Genomic DNA, 27,399 nt, shown 5'->3' with positions numbered 1-27,399 from the left:
ATCAGATCTTGTCAGTGACTTTATTTATCTCAACTGGTGAACTTAATTTTGCACACCTTATTCGTTTATTTGAATTTTCTAACTTCATAATAATATATAGAATCTTCTCATTACTTTATGTGTAATGGGAAACATTGTATAGGTGTCAGACAACAAAAGTATTATTTCTTTTTAAAATGATTTTTGTAGCCCAACAAATTGTGCAGAATCTGAAGGGGTTGGACAAACATGGTCACAGCACTGTGTGTCAGGGTGCTGGAGTACCAGCAGCAGGTCTACAGGCACAGGAAGGTAAATGATGTGTGTAGAGATGGATCTGAAGTGTTCTGGTCTTGCCGTGTCTCAGGATGTTGGAGTACCAGCAGCAGATCTCCAGCCTGGAGGGAGACTGTCGGGAGCTGAGGAGCTTCCTGCAGGTAGGAACCAGCTAACATGTTAGTAGGCTCACTGAGGTCCCAGACCCTCTGCTGCCTGGAGGCTCACTGAGGTCCCAGACCCTCTGCTGCCTGCAGGCTCACTGAGGTACCAGACCCTCTGCTGCCCAGAGGGTCTGAGGTCCCAGACCCTCTGCTGCCTGCAGGCTCACTGAGGTCCCAGACCCTCTGCTGCCTGCAGGCTCACTGAGGTCCCAGACCCCCACACAGGTCGGCATGGGGCTGCAGGTGGTAAATAAATGACTGGATCAGAGTCACCTGGAGCAGTGGTTCCTAGCATGTACCGTCGAGGTCCGACAGTCTGCAGGTTTTCTTTCTAGCGATGCCATTGGCTGCTAGAATGTAAACAACAATTTAAAAATGTCTTTACAAAGTGACAGTAATATAATTTAGATGGAGAACTTGCTTAGCAGCAAATGGCATCGCTAGAAAGATTTGTGGCTCAGAAATAAACAGAATTCTGCAGTCAGACTTTGTTGTTGGGCTGAAAGATATTGACAAAAAATAGAATTATATGATTATTATGATGATTATTTGACAGAATATTGCAGTTGGGACTTAAACTGCGATTTATATCACCACAATATGAACTTATGCAATTTCTCACAGTCTGGACCAAACTCTCTGAAGAAATTGACTGCAAACAAAGGGTTTAGACTCAAAACCTTCATCAGACTCAAACTCAGTAAATCTGCACAATCACATCTTGTTTTTTAACTAATCACTTTTCTTTAAACTATTTGAAAGTTATAAAAATGATCACAACTTGTGGTGATATGAATTGCAGTTTCAGTTGCAGTATTCTGTCAGATGATCAGTCGGATGTTTCGTCGGTGTCTTTCGCTCCCGGTCTCTCCGCTCCGGTATTTCCCGTTAAATCCCGCTCCCTGTCCCCCGCAGGACCTGGAGCGAGCCAATCAGACGCTGAAGGACGAGTACGACGCCCTGCAGATCACCTTCAGCGCTCTGGAGGAGAAGCTGAGGAGGACCACGGAGGACAACCAGGAGCTGGTGTCCCGCTGGATGGCCGAGAAGGCTCAGGAGGCCAACCGGCTGAACGCAGAGAACGAGAAGGACTGCAGGTACAGATCCACCTGAGACCGCGTAGGACCAAACCTCTCTGCAGGCTGCTGGTAGGAGATCATGGCTTAGAAGGTCTAGAAACACCTCGGGGGATGAGACCGAGGACAGCAGGCACTGTAGAGCTGCTGAGACTCTGTAAGCCCAAATATATCTAGTCTACAGGTAAACAAAGGTTAAAGTAGGGCTGGGCGATATGGACCAAAAATCATATCTGTGTATTTTTAGGCTGAATGGCGATACACAATATATATCTCGGTATTTTCTACAAAGTGGGCTAAATGTTCAGTTGTAAGTAGGGCTGGGTGATATGAACAAAATCAAATATCACAATATTTTTGATCAAATACCTCGATATCGATATTGCGACAATATTGTAGGGATGACTATTGGTGCTTTCACAAAATATTCACACTGATATTTTTGATAAATAATCATCAGTAATGTGGATATAATGACTAAGTGGGTAAAGGCAAATAATAGAACAGCTAGAACAGTCTGGTAAGTTCAGAAAATGACATCACTTTACTGTAATGCAGCCTTTAAAACCAGGAAAAAACACTTATGCCATATCACCATATTACCATATCCAAAATCTAAGACGATATCTAGTCTCATATCACGATATCGATATAATATTGATATATTGCCCAGCCCTAGGTTAAATCAGGTAAAAACAAAGGTAGCTGTGGTTACAGGAGCCGTTTCTTCATTCTGATTGAAGATTCCCCCGCAAAGAAAAAAGGATCACATGGTGTGAGTCCACATGCTCCACAGTCTGGAATCAGAATAAAAGTTACTGACATGCGCAAAATACAGAATCCAGCTCTCTAACATGGACTTATGTTTTTTAGATGGAGCTTTACTGCTGTTCTTTCTGATGAAGCAGCTCTTCCATCACAACATACGACTCAGTGCAGAGATCCAAATTCTCCCAGGAAAAAAACCAGAACGTCGCTCACATCAAACAGGCGAGCGCGTGCAGGAAGAGTTCAGATGTTCCAGCCAGAGAAAGTGATCAGAACAAAATTTGACCCATCGAACGCATTATGAAAGCTTTACACCGCTCCTCTAACAGAATGAGCCAGATTATTCTGACTGAGGCATTTTTATTCTGATCGGGCTTCTACTCTGATAATTAGTGGAATAAAAGGCTCCATGTAAACGTATTGAGGAGGATTCCAGTAGCAGAGATGCTGGATTTCCGTCATTCTTCAGACTGACTAGAAAGTTCATCACATTCATTCTTTTCTCCAAGGCCAGTAAACGTACAGGAGTTAGTCCTGGTGGTACTGGAGCAGACTGTCTCCTGTCAGTCCTGCTGCAGTGAGACGGTCCTGCTGCAGTGAGACAGTCCTGCTGCAGTGAGACGGTCCTGCTGCAGTGAGACGGTCCTGCTGCAGTGAGACGGTCCTGCTGCAGTGAGACAGTCCTGCTGCAGTGAGACAGTCCTGCTGCAGTGAGACAGACCTCCTGCTGCAGTGAGACAGTCCTCCTGCAGTGAGACAGTCTGGTCTCTGGTGTCTCTTCCAGGCGCAGACAGGCCAAGCTGCAGAAGGAGCTTGCTGACGCAGCCAAGGAGCCTCTGCCCATCGACCCGTGAGTACAGCTCCTCCTGCTCCTCCTGCTTATCCTGCTCCTCCTGCTCATTCTGCTCCTCCTGCTCATTCTGCTCCTCCTGCTCCTCCTGCTTATCCTGCTCCTCCTGCTCCTCCTGCTCCTCCTGCTCCTCCTGCTCATTCTGCTCCTCCTGCTCATTCTGCTCCTCCTGCTCCTCCTGCTCCTCCTGCTTATCCTGCTCCTCCTGCTCCTCCTGCTCCTCCTGCTCCTCCTGCTCCTCCTCCTCCTCCTGCTCCTCCTGCTCCTCCTCCTCCTGCTCCTCCTGCTCCTCCTGCTCCTCCTGCTCATTCTGCTCTTTCTCCCTTCTGAACATACAGTACTGTGCAAAAGTCTTAGGCACCCTAGATTTTTAATATACATTTCTTAGAAGTCTTAGATGTTTATTTGCTTTCTTTATTAGTGTGTCAGTAGACTGCTGTTTATTGTAAATTTTTGATATGCAGAAACTTCATTTCATTAGTTTTGAAAGCATCTTGGCTTTATGGATTTCTTTGACATATGTCTAAGACTTTTGCACAGTACTGTACTTGAGTAGGAAACTTCTCCATCCTCTGGCCACAGCAGCTGATGCAAACACACCGTCCAACGAGCCAAAATGGCCGCTGCTGTTGGATTCGTTGTTTCACCGTTTGCATGACATCACAGGACAGAAGAAGCTGATTGGACAGGAAATGTGTATAAACTGAGTGGTATCTTTGGTGGAAAGTGTATCTGTGGTTTGATTTGTTGTCTGTGAGGGTGAGGACCAGGGGAGGAAACGTTTGTCCAGCGGCAGGAAACCCGACGTTCCAGCAGCTGCTTTCCTTTCCTGGATGTTTACATTAAGACTCCGGTCGCTGGTTGGCTCCCGCAGAGCCGACCGGCTTTCCAGAAAACCAGAATTAAGCAGGATCAAGCAGGATCTGTCCGGTGCGCTCACACCTCCACCGGGAACTGAACCGTGTTCTCCACCTGCTGTTCTCCTCAGGGACGACGACATCGAGGTTCTGGCGGAGGATGCTGGGAAGGGAGCCGGAGAGGTTTCCCCGAACCGACCGCTCAGCAGAACCCCCAGGTCAGACTGCTGTTTATCTGCCTGGACCAGAACCACACAGAAAACTAACATCTTACTGCTATTTACTGTTTAATCTCTCCACAACTTCAGACTCTGAACTAGTTCTATCAGCTACAAACTTCAGTTTTAATATTAGGAGATGTGAAGGTGTGCTCAACCTCTTGATGCTCTTTATACTTTTAAAGTTATTCATGTTTTATTCTGTATTTTTCCATAGAGATGAATATTGAAGTGTGACATTTACTGGTCAGTTTTTTCAACACTTTACAGTTGCTTCTTTCACATGAATTAAACTTTTACCCTTTCCAGCTGAAGCATCTAGACTTTAGTCCAACCTGCCTTGTCAGATTAGAAAAATTATTTAAAAAAAATAGTTATGGAAAAAGGATTTACCCAAATTGTTAAACCCCATCCAGTGTTTGGAGTCTGGTCTGGTTGAAATGCCTGCTGAACCAGAAACAACTCCATATGAAATGTTTCTTTGCCCTTTTGTCTTTTGCATTAAGAGTCTCTTTATGTGGTTGTTGCTTTTCCATAGAGTGATGTTTTTCTTGATGGATTAAAGTGGATGTTTCGGGGTTTTTTAAAATTTTATTTGGGTTTTTTTCCTCCAGTAAGCGAATATCCCAGCCTCCCCCTGGCGGGCTCCTGGACTCCATCTCCAACATATTTGGGTATGTGGGTTTAAAATGGCTTCTCGTCTGTGGGCGTCTCTGGGTTCCTGTTGTGGGTCTGGGCTGTCAAAGTGGGCGTGTCCATGTTGTGATTGACGACCTGTCTATCTGCCCATCTGTCTGTCTGCAGCGTGTCTGAGTGTGTTCAGCCTGGACTCCTCCCACCACACTCCAGGTGAAGGACCCTGTGTGTCTGTCTGTGCGTTCACACTGCAGCCGTCTGGTCCGCGGGTCGCTCTGCTCTGACAGACTGTGGGCGGGGCCAGAGGCTCTGACAGACTGTGGGCGGGGCCAGAGGCTCTGACAGACTGTGGGTGGGGCCAGAGGCTCTGACAGACTGTGGGCGGGGCCAGAGGCTCTGACATTTTTTAAAGATATGTTGTGGAAATTTGGCGAGTGTTTCCAAAAGCATGTCTTGAAGAGAGACTTCACAACACCTGTTGTACTCTGTAACAGGTGACATCACCAAAGATCAGCCAATAGCAGATGGCAATTTCAGTAGCATGTTTTTTACTTTAAGATGTCAGGCTTTACACAGATTTGGGTTTGGTGTTATTCTTTAACATGTAATAATACAGTCATGTTCATTCTGTGAAATGCTGTATAAAGCAGTGGTTCTCAACGTGGGGTCTGGGGACCACCGGGGGTCCTTGAGGGCATTCCAAGGGGTCCCCAGCAAATTGATGAATTGTTAAACTTCATTATTTTGTCATTTTAGAATGACTGTTCTGATCATAGTTTCTGTTATCTCTCTACCTCTAGTACAGATAGTCATGGAATTCTGGACAAAATCATATCTGACAATAAAAATATTCTCAGATTTGGGTCCGAGAGACAAAATCTCATCAAATGGGGGTGTCCGTGGCCCTTATGTGGACTGAATTAGGGGTCCTTGATATGAAAAAGGTTGAGAACCACTGGAGTTCAAAACTCAAAAGTGCGAGGATATCTTGAATTAACTAAAGATTTCACGAACTGCGTGGGTTACGACATGCTTTTGGAAACACGTGAAAGAAAAGACTTCCTTCAAGAAGCACAACCGCTGTGAGAGCTGCCCCTCCCCTGATTGGCTGACAGCGTCTCGCCTGACAGGCTCGCCGAGCGTCCGTCAGCAGAGTTTCCCTCGTCACTCGGCTCTGTGGGGAATGAACAGACTTCCGCTGACTCGGGTTTGCGATTATTCTTGGCAATAATCTTAATACTAAACAATAACCTGTTTACAAGCCTGTAGATGGGCATCGTTCCTGTGTGGTTAAAGCCCCAACAGAGGCAACTTCATGGACACCGGTGTCCATGAAGTTGCCCAAGGAGTTGCTGTGTTTCACCCCCTTTAAGCACAGTAGATGAAACATTTTCTCATGATGCTGTTGCTTTTTATAGCCCAGTGTTTGACAGGCTCCTCCCCTGCTGAAGGCAATATTTCCCATCAGTTGTCTGCATATCATATCGTCAACCTCAAGTGTGACACTCTGGCAGGGAACACCCATTGAAGGGAAGATTTATTGGTGAAACCCCTCGACACAAACCGGTGGTGTTGATAGATTAGATCACAGAATATGTCTTACTGTGGAGAAGTGGACTACCCATTCCCTCAATGCTTTATATTCACTTTTAAATGAAATGTTGTGATTGGGACCCCATGGTGAGTCTCTTGTTGGATGACGCACTGCACCACCATAGAAAATATTTCAGGGTAGACACTGAACTGCCTTCTTTCAAGATTATAATTGGTCCGCTTGTAATTAGGGGCTCAGGTCAAATCTGTGTTGAATGTTGCACTCAGCTTGTTTGATAAATTATTCTAATTCTAATCATCGGGTGAAGACAGAACTGGAGCGGGTCGAGTTGGGAGTCAAATTTAAATTCGTCACCGGACGGTTAATGTGGCTGCTGTACAGCTATGATAATGTTATCATGGAAATACACATTGGTTCAAACTCGTAAAAATCCAACATGTTGGCAGCAGTCGTGGTGTTCCCAAGACGAGAGATTAAAGTCCTGAAGCCTCAGACACCCAAAGATCATCTGTACGACGTCCGTGGACAAACGCCGACTATTACGATCTTGGAAATTGGTCACAAAGACCAAGTTGTGGCTCTTCTTGGCCTAAAGGTTCTGTAGTGTGTGCCCAGCCTTAGATGTACCAAAGAACATCAACATGCGACACCAGGAGGCGTTATGGTTAGAGTGACTTGATGTCTAAGGGCAACGACCCGGATCAATTAAAACTGATACGTTTTGGTTTTTATAGTAAAACCAGAGACGGATTGGAAACGAGACGGTGCAACTGCGAGTCATTTCCTGTCTCTGTGTCACATGGTTTCTCCTCTGCCCCGCCCCCTTCAGGAGACTGGCGGCAGGTCCTGAGTCTGTTCACTCACAATGGGAGAAGTGAACGTGAGCAAAGATTATGACCGATTCTTTCGCCCCATAGTCACCGAAGTAAATACCGGACCCATTTTTCACAAGCCACATATCTTCCCAACATTCTGACACTAAAATGGCGTTTTTCAGACGGAGGAAATCAGGACAAAATTCACTTTGTTGGAGACCGGTCTCTGTCTCAGCAACACACTCTCACCAGATCTGGCAACATCATCATATTTCCCGTCGGTCTGGATTCACCAAAGATGCTCTGTACACACTAACTAACCCTAACGTTCGAGAACGCCCCAGCTAACTAATTTTTGTAATGCTAAATATGGCTGTTAGCTGTATAAATATCTAATGTTAGCAAAAGAAAATATAAATACATTATGCGAATATAACCTAGATGCATATAAATTCTGACATTTACTTGTAAGCCCACTTACCTCTACCAATAATAGGATGGGAGACAGGAAGTGTATACCACTTCATACCATTGGTGCAGCTTGTAATGCGTCATCTTGTGTGTATAGAGAATCTTTGGTAAAACAAACACAAGAAAAATGAATCAAGTGTTCCGTCTCGGCATTTCAAGATATAACACTTGTGCGGTAAAATCGTGTGTTAATTTTATTTGACATGACTCTATCACACACACACTTGACCAACAGGTATTTCCTTGTTGGTGACGTCAGATTTTAGGTCAGAATCGGAATCAGAATCAGAAATACTTTATTGATCCCCGAGGGGAAATCGGGTTACGTTGCAGTTGCTCACATTCTAGAAGAGAAATGTATATAAGCATAGAGAAATTTATAAGAAAAATGAATATGTAAAATATGTGCATTATACTACAATATATAACAATAATATAGAAATAAGAGAAATAAGAAATATGTACAAATATGTGCATCATACTACAATATATACAAATGTAAATAATTAAATAGTTATCGCAGGACATTGGAGAAACTGGATCCATGACCCAAACCGAGTCTCCAAGTAGAATTTACTAGCTCAAAACCGACTTGAAGGGTTTTAAGTAGGAGGCTCAGATGGACCATCTGTCCCAGAAGGCCTGAACACAGATCAGTTCTGTCTTCCTCATATGATTTGCATATTAACTGATGGCATTACAATCCGTCTTGTAACACGGTGATTTAGTGGAAGATGTTACAAGGACCTGAGTGTGAGAAGTGTTCCCTGAAGGCTTCCGTAGTCTTTGCGGTGGTGTTCTGTGGTAGACGACTGACAGCCCGAACTACCTGTCCGTGATCTTGAGAGATGATGCAATAGGACTGGTCGGTGTCATTACAGCCAATCAGAACAGTGGGTACGGTACAACAGAGTTCAACAAGGTAAAGGAGGCAAATCTTCAGTGAATCAAAAGCAGTTTAACTCATTTGGCATTTTTGCTATAAATTAAGGGGTTTTTAGATTCATTGAAGACTTTTGTATTTATAGATGAGCCAAATTTCCAATAACAACTTTTCTCTAGTGATGTTTTTTTTTTTTATAACCACAGTATCCACCTAACTCATGGTGTGGTGTAGTTGCTGTTTTGTACCCACTGGTTCTTTATTAAATCTCCTCTGACCTGCATGCCATGCTGTGAGCTGAGTTTTGGGTTGCATTTCCTTTCCCCCTGTGTTGTTTTCCCTGTTTAATTTACAGTAACTCCGACATGACCTGAAGGCAGCATGTGTTCTTGTCTGTTAAACTGTCAGAATGAACCCAAAATGCAAGGTGGACAAAAGTCAGGAAATATTTTCTCTGTCCTTGGGTCGGACTAAATTTCTCCTTTAGGGACCCAGGTTGGAAGAGTTTAGGAACAACTTGGTTTAGAGGGAAGATGGGAGCGTGGACATGATCGTTACGGCCAATCAGGGATCAGAGACGGCACATGCTCAGAACTTCAGCTCTCTTAGACAAAAGCAGGGTTCCTACGCAGGTCTGGAAAAGTATTAAAAATGAATTTGATCATTTCCAGGTCTTGAATAGTTTGGGAATTTGAGAAAATGATCGATACACACATAATTCTAGCTTTTATGTTGTTGTAGAGCCACTTTGAGTCCACAGTTTTTGTTGATGTGAAGAATAATGTTCAGATAGAGGGACGCTCTTATTACCCAGCCGCTGTCAGCATGCATTATATCAAATACCCACCAAAATCAAATCCGGTCAAGAACATAGGGTCTGGGAAAAATATGGGATTTTAAAATGGAAAGCATGTAGGAACCCTGCCAATAATCTCACATATTCTGATATTTGTCTCTGTGAAGAACAATCTTCATCTATACAGTGATATGACCTAGTTAGCAGGGGCAAGATGTCTATCTGCGTAAATCATATTGAACACCAAATCGACAAAATCTTCAAAACAAATCAAAGCTCTGGAAAAAAGTATGGAATTTTTTAATTGAGAATGTGTAGGAACCCTGCAAAAGGCAAACCTTGGTCAATGCTGTAATGTAGTGATAACTCCTTAGAGGGAGTTCTTGACTGTTCATGGTCCAACAGGAACACAGCTGTTAGCGTCACTGAAGTCCCAGTAATCCCAGTTAGAAGGGATTGGATTTTCCCAAACCAATCACTGGAGACCGACGTATCCGCCTGAATCTAACGTCATTTTAAGTCGACGCTGATGCGTAGCCATGACGACACCAGAGACGGTTCAGAAACTATAGAGCATCTTTGACAACACGGAGCCAAGTAAATACAAAGTATTTCGGATTTCAAAGTAATTGGTACTTTTAATGGATTCAGAACAGCCTGGATAGCAGCGTCTATCTTGTCTCTAGCGGTCGCCATTGTTATTATTACTCCTCCTTGGTTCCAGCAGCTTGACAACAGCTTGACGGCGGCGTTAGTCCCGCCCCCGTGGCTCTGATTGGCTAATCGTTAGTCCCCCCCCGGCGCTCATTGGACCGATCACTTTTCAACCGGGAGAAACCGCTGTTTCATGTCACGATGCCAGACCAGAATCAGTCAGCTGGTGGAGTGGGCGGGGCCAAAGGTCTGGACCCAGTTTGTCAGAGGAGCCAGTAAATCACAGCTAGCATTATTTGAATTATCTGCATGGTTTGAATGCTTCGTTGACCAATCAGATTGCCTGGCTGACACCACCTGTTGTTTAACCTCAGTTGATTTATTATAATACAATGTAAGTTATTAAGGAGAGAGTCTTCAGTCTATTCACTGACCCCCCCTCCCCCACCTCCCCCTGTGAGACTAATCCCCTCCACATCAGGCTTCAGTCCTCCAACTTGAGCATGGTGTGTTTAGATGAGAGTGCAGCTGCACATCTGTACTAGTCCTCCAGGGGACGGACCCGTTTGTGACCCTGGTCTGTCTCCCCCCGCAGACGTCGACCCGCCAACTCCTTCAGCTCTTCACCAGAGAACGCCGAGGCCCCGTCCGGAGTGTGCGCCGAGGTCCGCGTCCCGTCCACAGCGCTGCACGTGTTCGTAAGTGTTTCTGTCTCACGAGTTCACATGGAGTCTGTCAGTGAGGCCGGCATGTTCTGGTGCTGTGTGTGTGTGTGTGTGTGTGTGTGTGTGTGTGTGTGTGTGTGTCAGGGTTCCTACGCAGGTCTGGGAAAGTATTAAAAATGAATTTGATCATTTCCAGGTCTTGAATAGTTTGGGAATTTCTAGCTGTATATTCTAGCTATAATTCTAGCTTTTATGTTGTTGTAGAGCCACTTTGAGTCCACAGTTTTTGTTGATGTGCAGAATAATGTTCAGATAGAGGGACGCTCTTATGACCCAGCCGCTGTCAGCATGCATTATATCAAATACCCACCAAAATCAAATCCGGTCAGGAACATAGGGTCTGGGAAAAATATGGAATTTTAAAATGGAAAGCGTGTAGGAACCCTGCCAATCATCTCACATATTCTGATATTTGTCTCTGTGAAGAACAATCTTCATCTATACAGTGATATGACCTAGTTAGCAGGGGCAAGATGTCTATCTGCGTAAATCATATTGAACACCAGACAAAATCTTCAAAACAAATCAAGGTCTGGAAAAAGTATGGAACTTTTTAATTGGAAATGTGTAGGAACCCTGTGTGTGTGTGTGTGTGTGTGTGTGTGTGTGTGTGAGAGGCTGGAGACACTTTCTTCACTTCAGGCTGATTTACAGCCAAGATTTGACTCTCATGACTGATTTTCACATCACTGCAAGGCAGTGGTAGTTGTGGCGGTCAGATAATAATAAGAATCTTTATTTATTTTGCACTTTTTAAAACAACCGTTACAAAGTGCTTTCCAAAACATCTAAGATAAATAAGTACACAAAGTGATGAAACCATATGTGAAGTAAAATTAAGACAAAATAAGAATATAAGGAGACAGACGGTCTTACAAACTGGGAAAAAAAATAAGACATGAAAGACAAATGAAACCAGACATGACGATAAAGATCAAATAAGAATATAAGGAAACAGACTGGATTATAAACGGGGATAAAAAAAAATAAATCTAACAATAAAAAATATTATCAGATTTGGGTCCGAGAGACAAAATCTCATGGATGGGGGTCCATGGGCCTGATGTTTAAGGGGCAGTGTTGGGGTCGTTACTCAAAAAAAGTAATGTATTACACATTACTCGTTACTTTAAAAAATAAAGTAATGCATTACTTTACTTATTTACTCCCTGTAGAAAGTAATTCGTTACACTGCTCCTTACATTACTTTGGTGTTACTCCGCAACATCGCCTGAGATGCATTGTCACATAATTGCCGGTTAACAATATAACGTTAAACCTTACATATGCCCACATATCAGCACAGATCCCTGTCCTAATGAGGAGGTGCTTGCAGAGATTTGGGCCCAAAAAATACGTCCTGACTCCTTTTCCTAACCACTTTCCCTTGACCTCAGTGGAAAACGTCATGAGGTCAAGGAAAGATGTGAAGGAGAATTGAAACGAAATAGTTTTCTCCTGTCCACTCATATTTATCAACATGAATCCCAATTAGTGTGATTGTATGAAAATAATTGTTAAATTCATGCAAGATAGGCATAACATGTTAGGCCTACAAATCTACTACTGTACATATCATCATTCTTAAGTTTCAAACATGTTGAATTAAAAACATCATCTGGATAAAAACGTCTCATATCCCTTTTTCTAGAAAGACAGACTTCTGTGTTCTGGTTAATATGCTGATTATGATCTGATTATAAGCCTGTGCATATAACAGCTTAAGAGCCACCACACAACTCAGTAAACAGCTTGAAATGTTGACTTGATGCTTTGAAGTAGTTCTGTCTGATCCAGACTTTATTAAGGCAAGAGCTTCAGCATCTGAGACTGAAGTCAAATGAATGAACAATATTCCTAAAGGCTGCAAGACAACAAGCTCAGAATGAAGAAATAACTAATGCAGCCTGAGCAGAGGTTCCTCTACAACGTTAACTTCACTTTCATCATTTTACAGCAGCAGCATAATGTTCATAGTTCTCCTCTGGGTTTAACATGTTGTTCAAAACATATTAGCATATTAGCAAGTTATGGCGTAATGGAAAATGGAAAACGCTTAATAAGTAACGGTAACTTGATGATGATCTGCGTCTCTTGTCGGTCATGTTGTTGATCGTTTGTTTTCGTGAACGGCCGAACGGTGCGTCGCTTTAAATGTCGCTGCCGCAAGGGATTGTGGGACGGCATCCTCTCCTTTCTTTTTGTAAAGGATGGTCCAGTGTCTCCTATGCTAAAGGAGATAAGTAAGGAAGCACTGAAGCACCTTTCCTTAGTGTTTAGAGAATTCAAACAGCTCTTATCATGGCTGCCACTGAGATACTTCCGGGTCATTTCAGTTTGGAACCTTCCTAAGCAGAAAGAGAACTGGACCTCAGTCTGGATGTGGTTCACAGCAGTGGGTCGTTGTTTCTGGCCTGGACACAGTTTACACTTTACCGTCTCATTCTTGTCCTTTCGCGCAACAAATTGGAAGTCATTTGCATATCTCCACCCCTCACAAGTTGTAGACCGCTCTGCCATTTTTGTCCTCTCTCCCGCACAAACTGTCTCTAGCCAAAGTCACACCAGAGGTCAGAGGTCAGAGGTCAGAGGTCGTTGTGCAAGCGTGGATGAAAAGGCTCGTTTAATGATTTTTTTTTTTTTCTATCCGCCCAGATAATCCTGCAGATCCCAGATCCTGCAGATAATTGAAGAATTTATATAACGCACGTAACAACATAATTGTTTGGTTAGTAACTGTCAAATGTAATGTGATTACAGGAATGCGTTACCCCAACACTGGTAAAGGGTCCTTGATATGACAGGTTGAGTTTCTGCTCTACGACACAATAAGACAAAATAAAAGCTGACAGCCAGCTGAGTGTGTGTTGGGTCTCAGTGTGTTCAGTCATGTAGTGTTTGCCCAGCCTCACTTTACAGATGAACTGTGATTCCCGTTCTCCCATAATGCCTCTCTTCTGGTCTCACTTAGACCCATGTGCATGTAATTACAGAGGGCCATAGTCCAGATACATTATGGTCCATATGTAGCCTAAAAGGTCAGTGATGAACAGTAAAAGGTCTGATTACCCAGAATCCTCAGCCCACTCGCCCTTTGGCTCCCAGCAGCCCCTGCTCTCTACCCATCATGCTCTAGCGGTGCAGCGTTGGTCCCAGGAGCTGCTGACAGACAGGATGTGACATCACAGCCCGAGTCAGTAAAAGAGATCCTATCGGCTCGGTGTGATGACGACGCACGTCCGACAGAACCAATCGGCATGGAGCGTCGGGGCGAGGGGGAGGAGAGGAGGGGGCTGATCTCAAGTTTTCAAGCTGAGACCGAAATGAAATGGAATCACAGTAGAAAAATTAGGCTTACTTTTGACTCAGTGTTAAGCCATGTGTTTTCTCTGTGTGTGTGTGTGTGTGTGTGTGTGTGTGTGCGCAGGAGGCTCATGACGGCGAGGTGAACGCGGTGAGGTTCAGCCCCGGCTCTCGTCTCCTAGCAACAGGAGGGATGGACCGGCGGGTGAAGCTGTGGGAGGTCGTCTCTGGTGAGTTCCAGCACCGAGCTGTGAGGTATCAAACTGTTCAGATCAATACATGACTCTGCCGAAATGAAAACTTCATATTACCATTATCTCTAAATACAATAACATTATCTCAATTATATTAAAGAGATGGAAACTTAACAAACAGAACAGTAATGCAGTAGTGCTTTAATTACTTAAAAACCAGTGTATCATATCAGTCACGAGACATTTGACTTTTTTCTTAAACACAATGATGAAATGAAACACTGGAAGGAGAGTTAAAGAGTTAAAGCTCCACATGGTGTAAAGCAGGACTCCCCTCTCCTCTGTGACTCTAAAGGAGTTGGATGGTCTATCTAAACATGGTGAAAGTATCAAAACTAAATCCACACAATCCATATTAGTGCAGCGAGCCTCTAAACGAGCCGTTTGGACTTCTGTAACTTTGTGACGTCACAAAGGTTCGCTCATTATCATTTCTGTAAGAAATAATAGACTAACAAAGAGTTTTTTTCAAAGCGGTTGAGCGGTTGTCATCGTTTATTACCGGAGAGTTTTCCCTACCTGTAGCCGCCGGGCCGCGGAGTCTCACGTTTCACTCTGGAAACGGTTAGCCAATCGGAACGGAGGGTCGTTAATATTAATGAGCCTTAAAGACACGGAGACAGAAACGGCCTGTTCTTGGTAAGGCTCAGAGAGATGCTGGAAGATGAACGTGGAGAAATGGATTGAGAGTGTTTTTGGTTCATGACACCACACACACAGCTTTGAATGGACAGAAAGACACAAAATAAAACTCTGGACAGTGGAGGAGATGGAGCTTTAATACAACAGTTATCAACTCATGTACTGTGAAGTTTTCTCCGAAGTGCGTACATGTATGAGAATAACAAACGGACAAAATGAGAATCATGACAGCGGTCAGTCTAGCAGTGAATAAAGCTTCGTTAGGCAAAACTGCTTCAATCTACTTAGAAGTAAAATATTCATCAGAGAAAATAATAATAAACTTCCAACCTGGAACAAAACTAGAAGTACTGCAGCAGGAAGTCACAGGAGAGACGGCTCAGTGTGACGAGGCTGTTGGGTTACAGCGAAGGTCAGTGATGAACAGTAAAAGGTCTGATTACCCAGAATCCTCAGCCCACTCGCCCTTTGGCTCCCAGCAGCCCCTGCTCTCTACCCCATCATGCTCTAGCGGTGCGGCGCTGGTCCCAGGGGCTGCTGACAGACAGGATGTGACATCACAGCCCGAGTCAGTAAAAGAGATCCTATCGGCTCGGTGTGATGACGTCGCACGTCCGACAGAACCAATCGGCATGGAGCGTCGGGGCGAGGGGGAGGAGAGGAGGGGGCTGATCTCAAGTTTTCAAGCTGAGACCTTCAGTCAGACTGAGTGGACAGGAAGTGACATCATTACAAAGCAGCATGTATTTTAGAAACAAACTAGTAGGTAAAAGTATGTTTTGAATGTAAAACCTTATTCTGCAAAGGAGCTAGTAATTCCAGCTGTCAGATAAATGCCCAGTATCAATTTAATATCTTAAAGAAAACTAAATATCTAGGACTTTTCAATGCAATATGGTTTTAATAGGATAAAAACTTGGTAAGAGCATCATGAGTTTGATTTCTATGATCAGTTTCAACTTCAATAAATTCAATCATTCCATACAAATTCAGAAAACAGAATTTAAATTCAGTCGTCTGCTGGAACAAATCTCATCACTTTCAATCTAAGTCATTTACACAAACACAAGATCTCAAGTCAAGACTTTAGAAACCTTTTCAAGTCATCAGAGTACAAGTCAGAGTCAAGTCCCAAGTCACCAGAACCCAAGTCACCAGAACCCAAGTCACCAGAACCCAAGTCAGAGTCAAGTCCCAAGTCACCAGAACCCAAGTCACCAGAACCCAAGTCAGAGTCAAGTCCCAAGTCTTCTCTTCATGCAGCAAGTCAAGACTCAAGCAATTAGAACTGTGACTCGAGTCCAGGTCATGTGACTCGAGTCTCCACCTCTGTTTGGCAGTGAGTTTTACTCCAGTGCCAGGAATCGGTACATTAAAAAAAAAAAAAAAAAAAGGTTGGTATCTTAAGTTGGAATGAACCAAGTCGTCTGTGTTTTTCAGGACTGTTGGCCTCTGCTGTGACCTAAGCGTGTGTTCCTCTGTCTCTGTGTGTGTGTGTGTGTGTGTGTGTGTGTGTGTGTGTGTGCAGGTCACTGTGAGCCTAAAGGAGCCCTGACCGGCAGCAACGCCGGCATCACCAGCATCGAGTTCGACAGCGCTGTGAGTCTCCAGTCAGCTCACACTCTGGGTTTACTGCTGTAGCGTCCTGTGACAGAGGGATAAAGGCCTGTGGAAATAAACATTTAATTAGAGTCTCATCTCACATTCACGTCTCAAAGGACCGTACAGAGAATGAGCCTGACTAGATCTAACTGATCAACCGTAGAACAGAAAGATATAGAACAAAACATCAGAGAGAGCAAGATTTGATCAAGACTAGCAGCCTACCTGTTCTGTGTAGAATAGGTACGGAAATGTCAGACTTCAAACGTACCGACCAGATATTTTATGTCTGTGTTTTGTATTTTTATGCAGTAAATCAGTTGTAAAAAAAAAAGTGAAGTCGTGTAAAAACGTTTGGATTGAACCTGAAACCTTCTGAAACAGCTCGTCCTTTGATCCTTCAAATGTCCCAGCTTTGTCTTCATCGTTTCTATTTATCTGTATCTACTGAATATGTTATTATTTAAAGGGGCTTCTACCTGCTGGTTGGTAGGGCTGGACCCGAATATTCGATTATTTGTTCGTTGGGTAGGTATTCGGTTTTAAATTTTGGGATTCGGATATTCGTTTTTTTAAATGTAATTTTATATGTAAGCCGGTTGCCATCGATGCTGCGAAGCAGTTTCTTTTTTTTTTTTTTTTTACTTGCACTCAAACGTCACATTTGCTGATCGCCATGGCGGCACAGAGAAAAAAGTACGACCTGAAATTCAAGCTGTCAGTTTCAAATTTGCTGAACAAAACTCAGGAGAAGCAGCAGCAAGACATTTCTCCGTTGATCTTTTTTTTTTAAATCTTTTTTCTAAGGTAGGCTACCGGTCTCTCTCTCTCTCTCTCTCTCTCTCTCTCTCTCTCTCTCCTCTCTCTCTCACTCTCTCTCTCTCTCTCTCTCTCTCTCTCTCTCTCTCTCTCTCTCTCTCTCTCTCTCTCTCTCTCTCTCTCTCTCTGGCTATTAATTGAAGTTATATGTATGTTTTCAGCGCTGTGTTTCTGTGAGGAGGAACTGTGACTATGTGTGAACTTTGTCGGGTGAACTGTTAAGGTGCGTGACTCTTAACACCCCCCCACCCCCACCCACCACCCGCTGCGGCCGAAGCTTCGAATATTCGCTGTTGATTACTACCGAAGCCCAAAAAATGGTATTCGGGGACAGCCCTACTGGTTGGTGCCTCTGACTCTGCCTGTAGCTTCTGATAGTGTATTTTAACGGTGTATTTTCACAGATTCCAGTGTGTTAGGGTTCGTCTCTGCTGGCTGCTTCACGGTGTTTCTCTGTGCTTGTCGTCACATCAGGGCTCCTACCTGCTGGCCGCCTCCAACGATTTCGCCAGTCGGATCTGGACCGTGGACGACTACAGACTGAGGGTGAGTCCACAGCTCACGCCGTCCAGGCAGCCAAACCTGCCGTAGGATAAAAAAATAAAAAAAACCCCTCAGGTCCACTATGCGCTAGGGCTGCACGACCGATCGTATTCGAATCACGATCTCGATTCATACGTCGATGCGATCTCGTTCCTTAATGACAACTGTTGTGCTTGGTCGGGGGACATCCGTTGCATCAAAACGAGCGAACTCCTAACAAGTGACACGAAACGCTCACATGCAGAGAGGCAGAAACCGGCAGGAAGGAAAACGACTCCAGAGAGAGACAGGAGGAGGACAGTAGACAGACAAACACTTGTTCAAAGGTTGTGTTCTAAATAAGAGAAGAAGTTGAAGATGTAAGTTGATTGTTTTTATGATAAGTGTTGGATTCATCAAGCATTTGAATTAGGCTGTTTTGTCTGTAAAAAAAACAAAAAAACAAGCTCATATCTTTGACAGGCAGACAGTGTGTTGAGCTCAATTCAGTGCATTTATACGGTTATCAATTAAACACCTGATTCCACTAAAGTTACTTAAATACCACGAGGTAATGATGCTACTTACATTAACGTTTTAATGTAAGTAGCAGTTATCAGGTTACTGTTTACATTAGTGATGCTGTGGGTCGGGTTTTTTCCAACCCGCGGCGGTCCGATCCGACACATCTGAACCCACCCGACACGTTTTCAGAAACATAAAACAACGACCCGAAACCGACTGGATGGTGGGATAAACCAGCTGGATTTTATTCCGTTAAATTAAATTTCATTGGAATTTAGTCTATAATGACATTGTGTGTGTGTGTAGGCTCCTGTCTGAAGCCCATTTGACCCGTAAAGGTGATGTGACAGTCCCTTGACAGACATTATTATATTTTTTGTTGTTTCTGTCTGTCAGGCAAAAAGAGTGCAGTAAAGATTTATATAAAAAATGTTTTGCTTAAGAATCGTGAGAGAGAGAATCGTGATCTCAATTCTAAGCAAGAAAATCGAAAATCTCATTTTAACCAGTCGTGCAGCCCTACTGTGTGCTGGTCATGACCTCTGACCCCACAAAGCCCCGTTTCCGACCCGCTGTAGAGTGTGAAGTGATGTCGATGTCGATGTCGGGCTGGTCCCAGAGCAGATCACTTGGAGCTTTTCTCAAACCGCTTTCTGACTTGCTGCAAAGTTTGTAACTGTAATAATAAACGGTGACGGGACGACCTGCTCGTCTCAAGACTCCATATGGGGTTCACGATTCAATACAACCACCGTACGATTTTAATAAATAAAAGTTCAAAGAGTAGAGAATCACATCAATAGAGAAACAAGGAAGTGCAGGAATCTGATTGGCTGTTGAAGGTCTCTCAGCTCTGACTTGGTGTTTCTCTCAGTCTGAACTGGATTAAGTTTCTTCTGGTCAATGATGTCATGTAAAAGGTCTGAAGCCCAGATCCCCGCCTCAGCAGCCATTCTGGCTCCCAGCAGCCCCTGCTCTCCTCCCATCATGCTCTAGTGAAGCAGCGCTGGTCCCAGGGGCCGCTGACACACAGGATGTGACATCACGGTCCGAGTCTGTAGAGAGATCCTATCGGCTCAGTGTGATGACGCACATCCGACAGAACCGATCGCCAAGGAGCGTCGGCTCTGTGGGCGGGGCTAGGCCGGTGATCTCACTCTTCTACTGAGACCAGAACTACACTCTGCAATATGAATCTGATTTATTTATTTACAGAAACACTTTTATTCAGAGTTAGTTTAAAAGAAACTGTACAGTCAGGATTTTATTCCAAAATGATGAACGATTACCGGCATGAAAGTAAAATCCCTGATTAAAGTTATTACAAGCTGTCTTGTGCCTGTTAATAAAAATCAGTTTTATTTTATTATTTTGGTAAATTACATGAAAATCAAATCACAAACATTTTAAAGGATGTAAGCATCTGGGTTTCTCAAATATTGAGCAAGAAACATCAAGTCACTTTTTTTTTTTTGTCAATTTATTTACTGTTTTTTTTAAATGTAAAATGCCTTAATATGGGATTGTCGTCATTATCAGCAGTCTAATGTAAAGGAATGTGCAAGAAATAGAAATACAATACTTGCAGAGAGGAATATTAAAGACAAAACAACTGAGCTTCATATAAAAAAACAAATAAAATAAAAATAACAGAATAATACAATTTAGTAAAGAAATGAATTGCCATTCATTAACTGTCACACATGGCCTCGTCAAAGTGTGTTTGACTCTGGTGTGTGTGTGTGTGTGTGTGTGTGTGTGTGTCCTGCAGCACACCCTGACGGGCCACAGTGGGAAGGTGCTGTCCGCTCGCTTCCTATTGGACAACGCCCGCATCGTCTCCGGGAGCTACGACCGGACCCTGAAGCTGTGGGACCTCCGCAGCAAAGTCTGTACGTGATTGGTCGGCTTCTTTGACTGACAGCTTCTCATTAGCGAGGCTCCCACAGCGGCCCGGGACGGTCCGGAGGGTAGACCTGACCGTGTCCGGGCTGTGGACTCGATCGTTTCATATTGTGATAAATTAATTTTCAAATCCGGTCTAGAAATTCATGTGTTAGTCTGGAAGTTTGAAATGGAAACAGAAGGAACTAAAGTGTGTGAAGCCTGACCTGTAAAGGTAACCAGCATGCTACTGAACTGTCCATCTGCTATTGGCTGATCCTCTGTGCCGGGTGATGATGTCACCCTCTGTAGAGAACAGGCGGTGACACAGGAAGTGAAAGTGTCGGTGCAGTAGTTGATTGGCCGGTCTCCTCCTCCAGGTATGAAGACGGTGTTCGCCGGCTCCAGCTGTAACGACATCGTCTGCACGGAGCAGTGCGTCATGAGCGGCCATTTTGACAAGAAGGTTCGCTTCTGGGACATCAGGTGAGAGTTGGAGAGGCAGCTGAGGAGTTCAGTTCAAAACATTACATGAAGAGTTCAGTTCAAAACATTACATGAAGAGTTCAGTTCAAAACATTACATGAGGAGTTCAGTTCAAAACATTACATGAAGAGTTCAGTTCAAAACATTACATGAGGAGTTCAGTTCAAAACATTACATGAAGAGTTCAGTTCAAAACATTACATGAAGAGTTCAGTTCAAAACATTACATGAAGAGTTCAGTTCAAAACATTACATGAAACTTCATAATGTGAAGTTCAGTATCGTTAAGTCTCTAAATTTGAGGATCCAGTCTGTAAAGTCTTCCTCCTCAACAAAGCTTCATTAGCAGCAGCCCAGTAGATGGGCTGGTCAGAGGTCAAACTCAGCATTTTGCTTTGTGTTGTAGTTACCAGACACGTCACATAACAAAAAAAAATAATTTCTACAGTCATCCTTCAGCTTGGAAATGTCTTCTTCATGTTGCTAGAGACAAAGCTAAGGCAGAGCAAGGCAGCAGGGTGATGGTTCCATTCCCACTGAGCTAGCCCTGCTAACAGTGATGTAGCTGTGTGTTAATGTTACAGAGGAAGACAAAGGGGAGACAGGGGAAGATGAGGGAGACAGAGGGAGGACAGGGGGAAGACAGGGAGGACAGAGGGGAGACAGGGGGAAGACAGGGAGGACAGAGGGAAGACAGAGGGGAGACAGGGGGAAGACAGAGGGAGGACAGAGGGGAGACAGAGGGAGGACAGAGGGGAGACAGAGGGAGGACAGAGGGGAGACAGAGGGAGGACAGAGGGAGGACAGAGGGGAGACTGAGGGGAGACTGAGGGGAGACAGGGGGAAGACAGAGGGAGGACAGAGGGGAGACAGAGGGAAGACAGAGGGGAGACAGGGGGAAGACAGAGGGGAGACAGAGGGGAGACAGGGGGAAGACAGAGGGGAGGACAGGGGGAAGACAGAGGGAGGACAGAGGGGAGACAGGGGGAAGACAGAGGGAGGACAGAGGGGAGACAGAGGGGAGACAGGGGGAGGACAGGGGGAGGACAGGGGGAAGACAGAGGGAGGACAGAGGGGAGACAGGGGGAAGACAGAGGGGAGACAGAGGGGAGACAGGGGAGACAGGGGAGACAGAGGGGAGACAGGTGGGGGACAGAGGGTTTGAAGCGTTGTGCTCTAAACGATAACATAGTGAAGGTGTCTGGTGGTTTCAGAGCTCTGTAGAGCAGATATATTTCAGTCGGCAGCTCGGGTACGGCACCGAAATGAGGCACCGGAATCTGCGTTGCGGTTCGGTCCGGTCCGGTAGGTACCGGTCCTGAAGGAACCGGTGCCACAGTGGTACCGGGTTTCGGGACCAGACCTTAGTTACAGCCGTGCGTTCTGTCGGCAGGGCGGAGAGCATCGTGCGGGAGCTGGAGCTGCTGGGCAGGGTGACCTCTCTGGACCTGAACCACGACCGCACCGAGCTGCTCACCTGCTCCAGAGACGACCTGCTCAAGATCATCGACCTGCGCACCAACGCTGTCAGGCAGACCTTCAGGTGGCTGCAGCCTCACTTAACCAGCAGGTCCCACTGAGAGACCAGAACAGTTCTGATCCAGTCTTAGACCCAGACTGACCAGGCTTCTGAACTTTATATAGTCACATATAACAGTGGGTCTGTATATAATATAACAGTGGGTCTTTATATAATAACAGTGGGTCTTTATATAATAACTGACTTGTGGTTGTTGTCTCTGTAGCGCTCAGGGCTTCAAGTGTGGAGCGGACTGGACCAGAGTCACCTTCAGGTCAGTTCAGCTGCAACATGTCCTACGACCTGCAGATCAGCTGCTTGCTTTCACCTGCTATAGTTAGAAATTCAAACCTGTTTGCTCTCCACCGACTGCCTTTTCTCATTTTTATTGTATTATGGCTCGGTGATGAAAATAATAATCAACTTGTATGCTAATTTTCCAAAGCAAAGCCACAAAGTGCTTCAGTCAGAAAAGTAAACGTATTAAAAACCGACTGGCACCGATCTGCCATCACTTTCTATTGGATATCTATTTCCCATTTATATCAAAACTTTTTTTCTTATAATTGATTTGATAGGGACAATACAAATGAACACAGAGCCACTTGAGCTGGGTGCTAACAAGTCGATGCAGCTGATCTGCAGACAGATTAGAGCTGTTGCTAGTCTCTTGACCCTAGTCAGGTTTTTCTAGACCTGATGCAATGTGGAAATGAGTGTAACTGACAGTTTGTTTGCGGGGCAGTCCTGACGGCAGCTACGTGGCCGGAGGCTCCGCTGACGGGACGCTGTACGTCTGGAACGTCCTGACGGGGAAGGTGGACCGAACCCTGGACAAGAACCACGGGTAAAACCACAACAGACCTGCAGACACACCGGTCCACACCAGTCCGGACCAGCTGGGAAACACTGTAGTTTATAAAAGGAGTAACGCCTGCACACTCGCTCCATGCCACAAAACGTTGTCAACAGTAAACCTTTGTGGCATGGAGCGAGTGTGCAGGTGTTACTCCTTTTATTCACTGACACAGTCCTTCTGATAGCTACGGAAGAGGATTAGGGCCACATGTGAAAAATTTATTTGAGTTCTGACTTTAAAGTCAGAACTCAAATAAATTTTTCACATGTGGCCCTAATCCTCTTCCGTAGATAGCCTTGCCCCTACGTGATGTGCGTATAACTACTCCTTCAACTTGAAACACTGTAGTTTAAACTTGATGCATCACATCAGTCAGGAATGAGCTGAGTCCACAGAGCTTTAGGAGTAGTTTAATATTAAAATGTAGTTAGAGAACAGTTGACAAAATGGCAGAGTAGGAAATGCAATCAGTGCACTTTTTTTTTTTTAATTTTTGGAAGAGAATCGACTTCATGAAGTGACTGAATTCAAACGCATGAAAACTTTTGGCACAAAAGTTCACATCATGAAGAGAAAAACGATCCGGACAGCATTACAATGTTACATCAGTCTCTGAACCCGTCGTCTATCGGTCTGATCGATCAGACTCTCAATATCTGGGGGTTTCCGGTGCAGCCAGAGGACATCCGGGCCAAGACTTCCTCTTCCTGAGCCGGTCATTGTTTACAGTCCGATTAGCAACTTGAGACTGAGAACGGAGTCGGAGTCGAGAGACGAGTCTCATATGCAGATATCTGTTTATAGAGATTAGCCCAAATGTCGTTTGGACCTAAAACACCTACAGACAGTCTGGATGTTTGTGTTTTGTGTGGAGAAACGTTCGACTCTCACGTCTCAAGTCGCTAATCGGACTGTAAACGATGACCGGCTCAGGAAGAGGAAGTCTTGGCCCGGATGTCCGCTGGCTGCACCGGAAACCCCCAAATATTGAGAGTCTGATCGATCAGACTGATAGACGACGGGTTCACAGATCAGTGTCACATGGGCAGTGTTGCAATCAGACAAATACTTTTTGTTATCAGATATTTTAACAGCTGTGAGAGACTCTGAAAACTGTTTTTTTTTTTGTTTTGTTTAGATATCTCATAACGTTTTTAACATCTTGCATGTTGTAGCACTAGAGGCCTTGATCTGTCTCTTCATGCTGTAACTCCCTGAAGTTCACATCCGTCCTGCATGTTCTTTAAACTGATCACTGAACGATGAAGTCACCAACACGTAAATCTCCATCAACCCATTTGTATGGAGGTAGATTTTGGATGTAAAATCATGCAAATATCGAACCTCTGAAACAGTCCAACATGGTCTTCTTATATCTGGTGGTTTGACTGGTTTTGCTCTCTCAGCTCTGCCATCAACCCGTCCGTATGTAGCATTTCAATTCATTTACAGTATATTTAAATAACATTTAAATAGCAGTGTGAATGAATAAAATCCTTCAAATGTTTTACAGCATATTGAAACTTCACATTTATAACAACCAGCAGTTTAAACAGTGCTGTGATTCTCCCTGTCAGCTCTGCCAGCAGTTTGTAAACAGGCTTTCGAATTAGTAAAATCATTTAAATATATTACAGTATATTCAAATATATATCATAACGTCTGAAACGGTCCAACACTGTTTCCCTGTCCTGTAACTAACTGTCCCTGTTCTTTAACTGTTTACTGGTGTTTTACTGGTGTTTTACTGGTGTTTTTACTGGTGTTTTTACTGGTGTTTTACTGGTGTTTTACTGGTGTTTTACTGGTGTTTTACTGGTGTTTTACTGGTGTTTTACTGGTGTTTACTGGTGTTTTACTGGTGTTTTACTGGTGTTTACTGGTGTTTTACTGGTGTTTTACTGGTGTTTTTACTGGTGTTTTTACTGGTGTTTTACTGGTGTTTTACTGGTGTTTTACTGGTGTTCTTCTTACTGGTGTTTTACTGGTGTTTACTGGTGTTTTACTGGTGTTCTTCTATGTTCCAGCTCTGCCATCAACTCGGTGTCCTGGTCGCCGTCGGGAGCGTTCGTGGTCAGCGTGGAGAAGGGCAGCAAGGCCGTGCTGTGGTCCGACATGTGATCGGCTGAGCTCCGTCACGGCCCGACGCCGTTGGCCGGTCCGGCGGTCCGGACCGCGGGGTCGAGGCGCAGACATCGGCCGGCGGGGGTCGTCCGTCGAACCCCCGTGGGCGGGGCCAGACTGTCGGCCGTTGGACGTTTCTGTGTGTTGGGATGTTGAAATGTCTGAAGGGCCGGTCCGCTCCTGCCGGAGGGGGGGGGGCGGTGCTGCTGCTGCTGCCGAACGCAGCGACAAACCGCTTTCACCCGACGGCACGGCGGACGTGTTGTGGCGGCCATTTTGTGTCCCTCCCGGTAATTGTTCGGTTTAATTGAAACGGAGACACAAAATGGCGCTCCTGGAAGCGGCCGGGCTGAACGGACGGCGGCCTGCTGCAGGAAGACGAGACGAACGCAACATCAGAGTGAAACTAATTATATATCGATATCTTGACATCTAGCAAAGGCAAATATATCACTGACACCTGAAAGAGCTTTGAGACTGTTGTTTTGCCTTCATGTTGATTTGAACAGAGCTGGAGAGTCTTTTAAAATGGCTTGAACGCAATGTGTTTTTTTTTTTTTTAAGGTTTGGGTGCGTTTAGAGGCTTTTAATGTGGAAAGAATCTGTCGTCTCCCCGATTTGAGTTTTATCTGCTGCGTTGTTTTGGCCTTAAGGAGCAGAGATCCAGCTGCTGTTCAGCTTCACACCTCCAGACTTTACTGTGGTTATTGATCCAGACCAGCAGGCTGCTGGGAACCTTCAGCTGCTGCCTGGATCACATTCGGCCTCCTTCACACCTGCGTTAACCTGCCACCTGGTGACAAAAACCTATAAAATCTGGTTATTAATGCACTGGATGCTTTGAAGATCCGACTAGTCAAACCAGCTCTGAAGGTCTGAGACGCACCACATGACCACAGCAGCCCGTCTTCAGTCACATACAGAAGCTACGTAAACAGAAGTAAACGTCTTGTAACTGAAGTAAACGGCAGTCTTCTTCTCCTCTGTCTTGCACGATTCAGACGAGCTCTTCCTCTGGTTTGAAAAATAAAAATCTGTGTACAAAAATCCCAGTTTCTTAGCGCCTGCCGTCTCTCGGACTTAGGAGGAGAAGTGACAGTTTGATTTGCGAGGGGAAAGAGAAAGTCCGGTGTGGAGGCATGAGACCGACTGTAACAGCGGGTGTGAATGTAAACCGGTTTCAACGGATCTGAACAGGATCCGGATCCCAGGCGCAGGGTAACACAGGTGTAAAGACGGTCATCGTAACCAGGGAGGGAAACGACCCCCAGACAGAGGTCGGATGATTTGGATTTTAGGAATTAAAATGATCGATCAGCCACTTTGGCAAGTAACCAAACATCATGAACTTGTATTTGGCTGCTAAAATAACAGCAAAGTCTGGAAATGCAAACTTAACAAAACATGAAAACGTAGAAACGTTCTGTCTGAAGCAGGATTCAAACCTGAGCCTCCTGCCAGCTGAAGTCTGTGCAGGGAAAACAAGTGAAACAAGGAAAAAAAAAATCTAACTGTTATTTATCTCTGATGCTAGACTCTCTGGACCCTCTGTGTGTGTGTGTGTGTGTGTCTGGTGATTTGTGGAGTTAAACAGCCACTGTGGACGGTCGACTGATGGTGATGCTCAGACAGTCTGAGGGGGAAAAGCTTCAGGAGAACACAGAACGTGTCTTTGTGCTTCTGAACAGTGTTACTCGAGCAGGATCCAGGTCTGGGGGGCGGGGTCAGAGCAGGGGGGGCGGGGTCAGAGCAGGGGGGGCGGGGTCAGAGCAGGAGGGGCGGGGTCAGAGCAGGAGCCGAATATTTGAAATGGAACGCACTTTCCCTTAAGCAGGCCTAATAATAGGAATAAATAAAAATTACATAAAATTTCATAAATATGTCTAAATCCTCTAAATATTGTTTGTTTACTTGCATTTTATATTTATCACCTGCTCGTGCACCGGAATTGAAGGACGATCACAATGCATCCTGGGAAATATGCGCTAGTGAAGTCTACATCGTTGTTGACTCGCTCCCTCGGCCCTGAAGGGTCCATCAGGAAGTTCACTGAAGTTATCAGAGTGATGGAAAGACACCTAAGATGGAGGAGGGGAGTCAACGAGGGCCGGGGGAAACGACTAATGAAACGCACCGA

The 27,399-nt window shown here is 44.7% G+C and overlaps 1 protein-coding gene and 3 non-coding genes across 6 annotated transcripts in view; all 4 read left to right on the top strand.

Moving 5' to 3' along the window:
- atg16l1 (ATG16 autophagy related 16-like 1 (S. cerevisiae)) overlaps positions 1–26,966 on the top strand; it is a 39,225-nt gene extending 12,259 nt beyond the window's left edge. The window contains exons 6-21 of one of the 3 annotated variants that reach the window (XM_071531395.1): positions 347–416; positions 1,335–1,516; positions 3,048–3,113; positions 4,102–4,188; positions 4,803–4,862; positions 4,993–5,037; positions 10,594–10,696; positions 14,151–14,256; positions 16,451–16,521; positions 17,818–17,889; positions 20,162–20,282; positions 20,655–20,760; positions 22,154–22,303; positions 22,506–22,553; positions 23,025–23,126; positions 25,166–26,966. In XM_071531395.1, coding sequence (XP_071387496.1) covers positions 347–416; positions 1,335–1,516; positions 3,048–3,113; positions 4,102–4,188; positions 4,803–4,862; positions 4,993–5,037; positions 10,594–10,696; positions 14,151–14,256; positions 16,451–16,521; positions 17,818–17,889; positions 20,162–20,282; positions 20,655–20,760; positions 22,154–22,303; positions 22,506–22,553; positions 23,025–23,126; positions 25,166–25,259 — 1,483 coding nt within the window. In that variant the 3' untranslated portion in view covers positions 25,260–26,966. The remainder of the gene's footprint in view (positions 1–346; positions 417–1,334; positions 1,517–3,047; positions 3,114–4,101; positions 4,189–4,802; positions 4,863–4,992; positions 5,038–10,593; positions 10,697–14,150; positions 14,257–16,450; positions 16,522–17,817; positions 17,890–20,161; positions 20,283–20,654; positions 20,761–22,153; positions 22,304–22,505; positions 22,554–23,024; positions 23,127–25,165) is intronic. The other 2 variants (XM_071531396.1, XM_071531397.1) reach the window with 2 other exon arrangements.
- On the top strand, positions 13,761–14,043 carry LOC139654295 (small Cajal body-specific RNA 6). Its single transcript, XR_011696021.1, has one exon. It is a non-coding gene; the product is annotated as a small Cajal body-specific RNA 6 (non-coding RNA).
- LOC139654294 (small Cajal body-specific RNA 6) lies at positions 15,334–15,617 on the top strand. The gene has a single exon (XR_011696020.1). It is a non-coding gene; the product is annotated as a small Cajal body-specific RNA 6 (non-coding RNA).
- On the top strand, positions 19,289–19,562 carry LOC139654296 (small Cajal body-specific RNA 6). The gene has a single exon (XR_011696022.1). It is a non-coding gene; the product is annotated as a small Cajal body-specific RNA 6 (non-coding RNA).
- Positions 26,967–27,399: the final 433 nt, after the last annotated feature.

This window comes from Centroberyx affinis, unplaced genomic scaffold (assembly GCF_046629955.1).
Source record: "Centroberyx affinis isolate AG114_WGS23_722 - 3 ecotype Tasmania unplaced genomic scaffold, CSIRO-AGI_Caff_v1 ptg002073l_1, whole genome shotgun sequence".
Taxonomy (NCBI): Eukaryota; Metazoa; Chordata; class Actinopteri; order Beryciformes; family Berycidae; genus Centroberyx; species Centroberyx affinis.
Note: the sequence above shows the minus strand (reverse complement) of the source record. Positions and strands in the feature narration are given on the sequence as shown.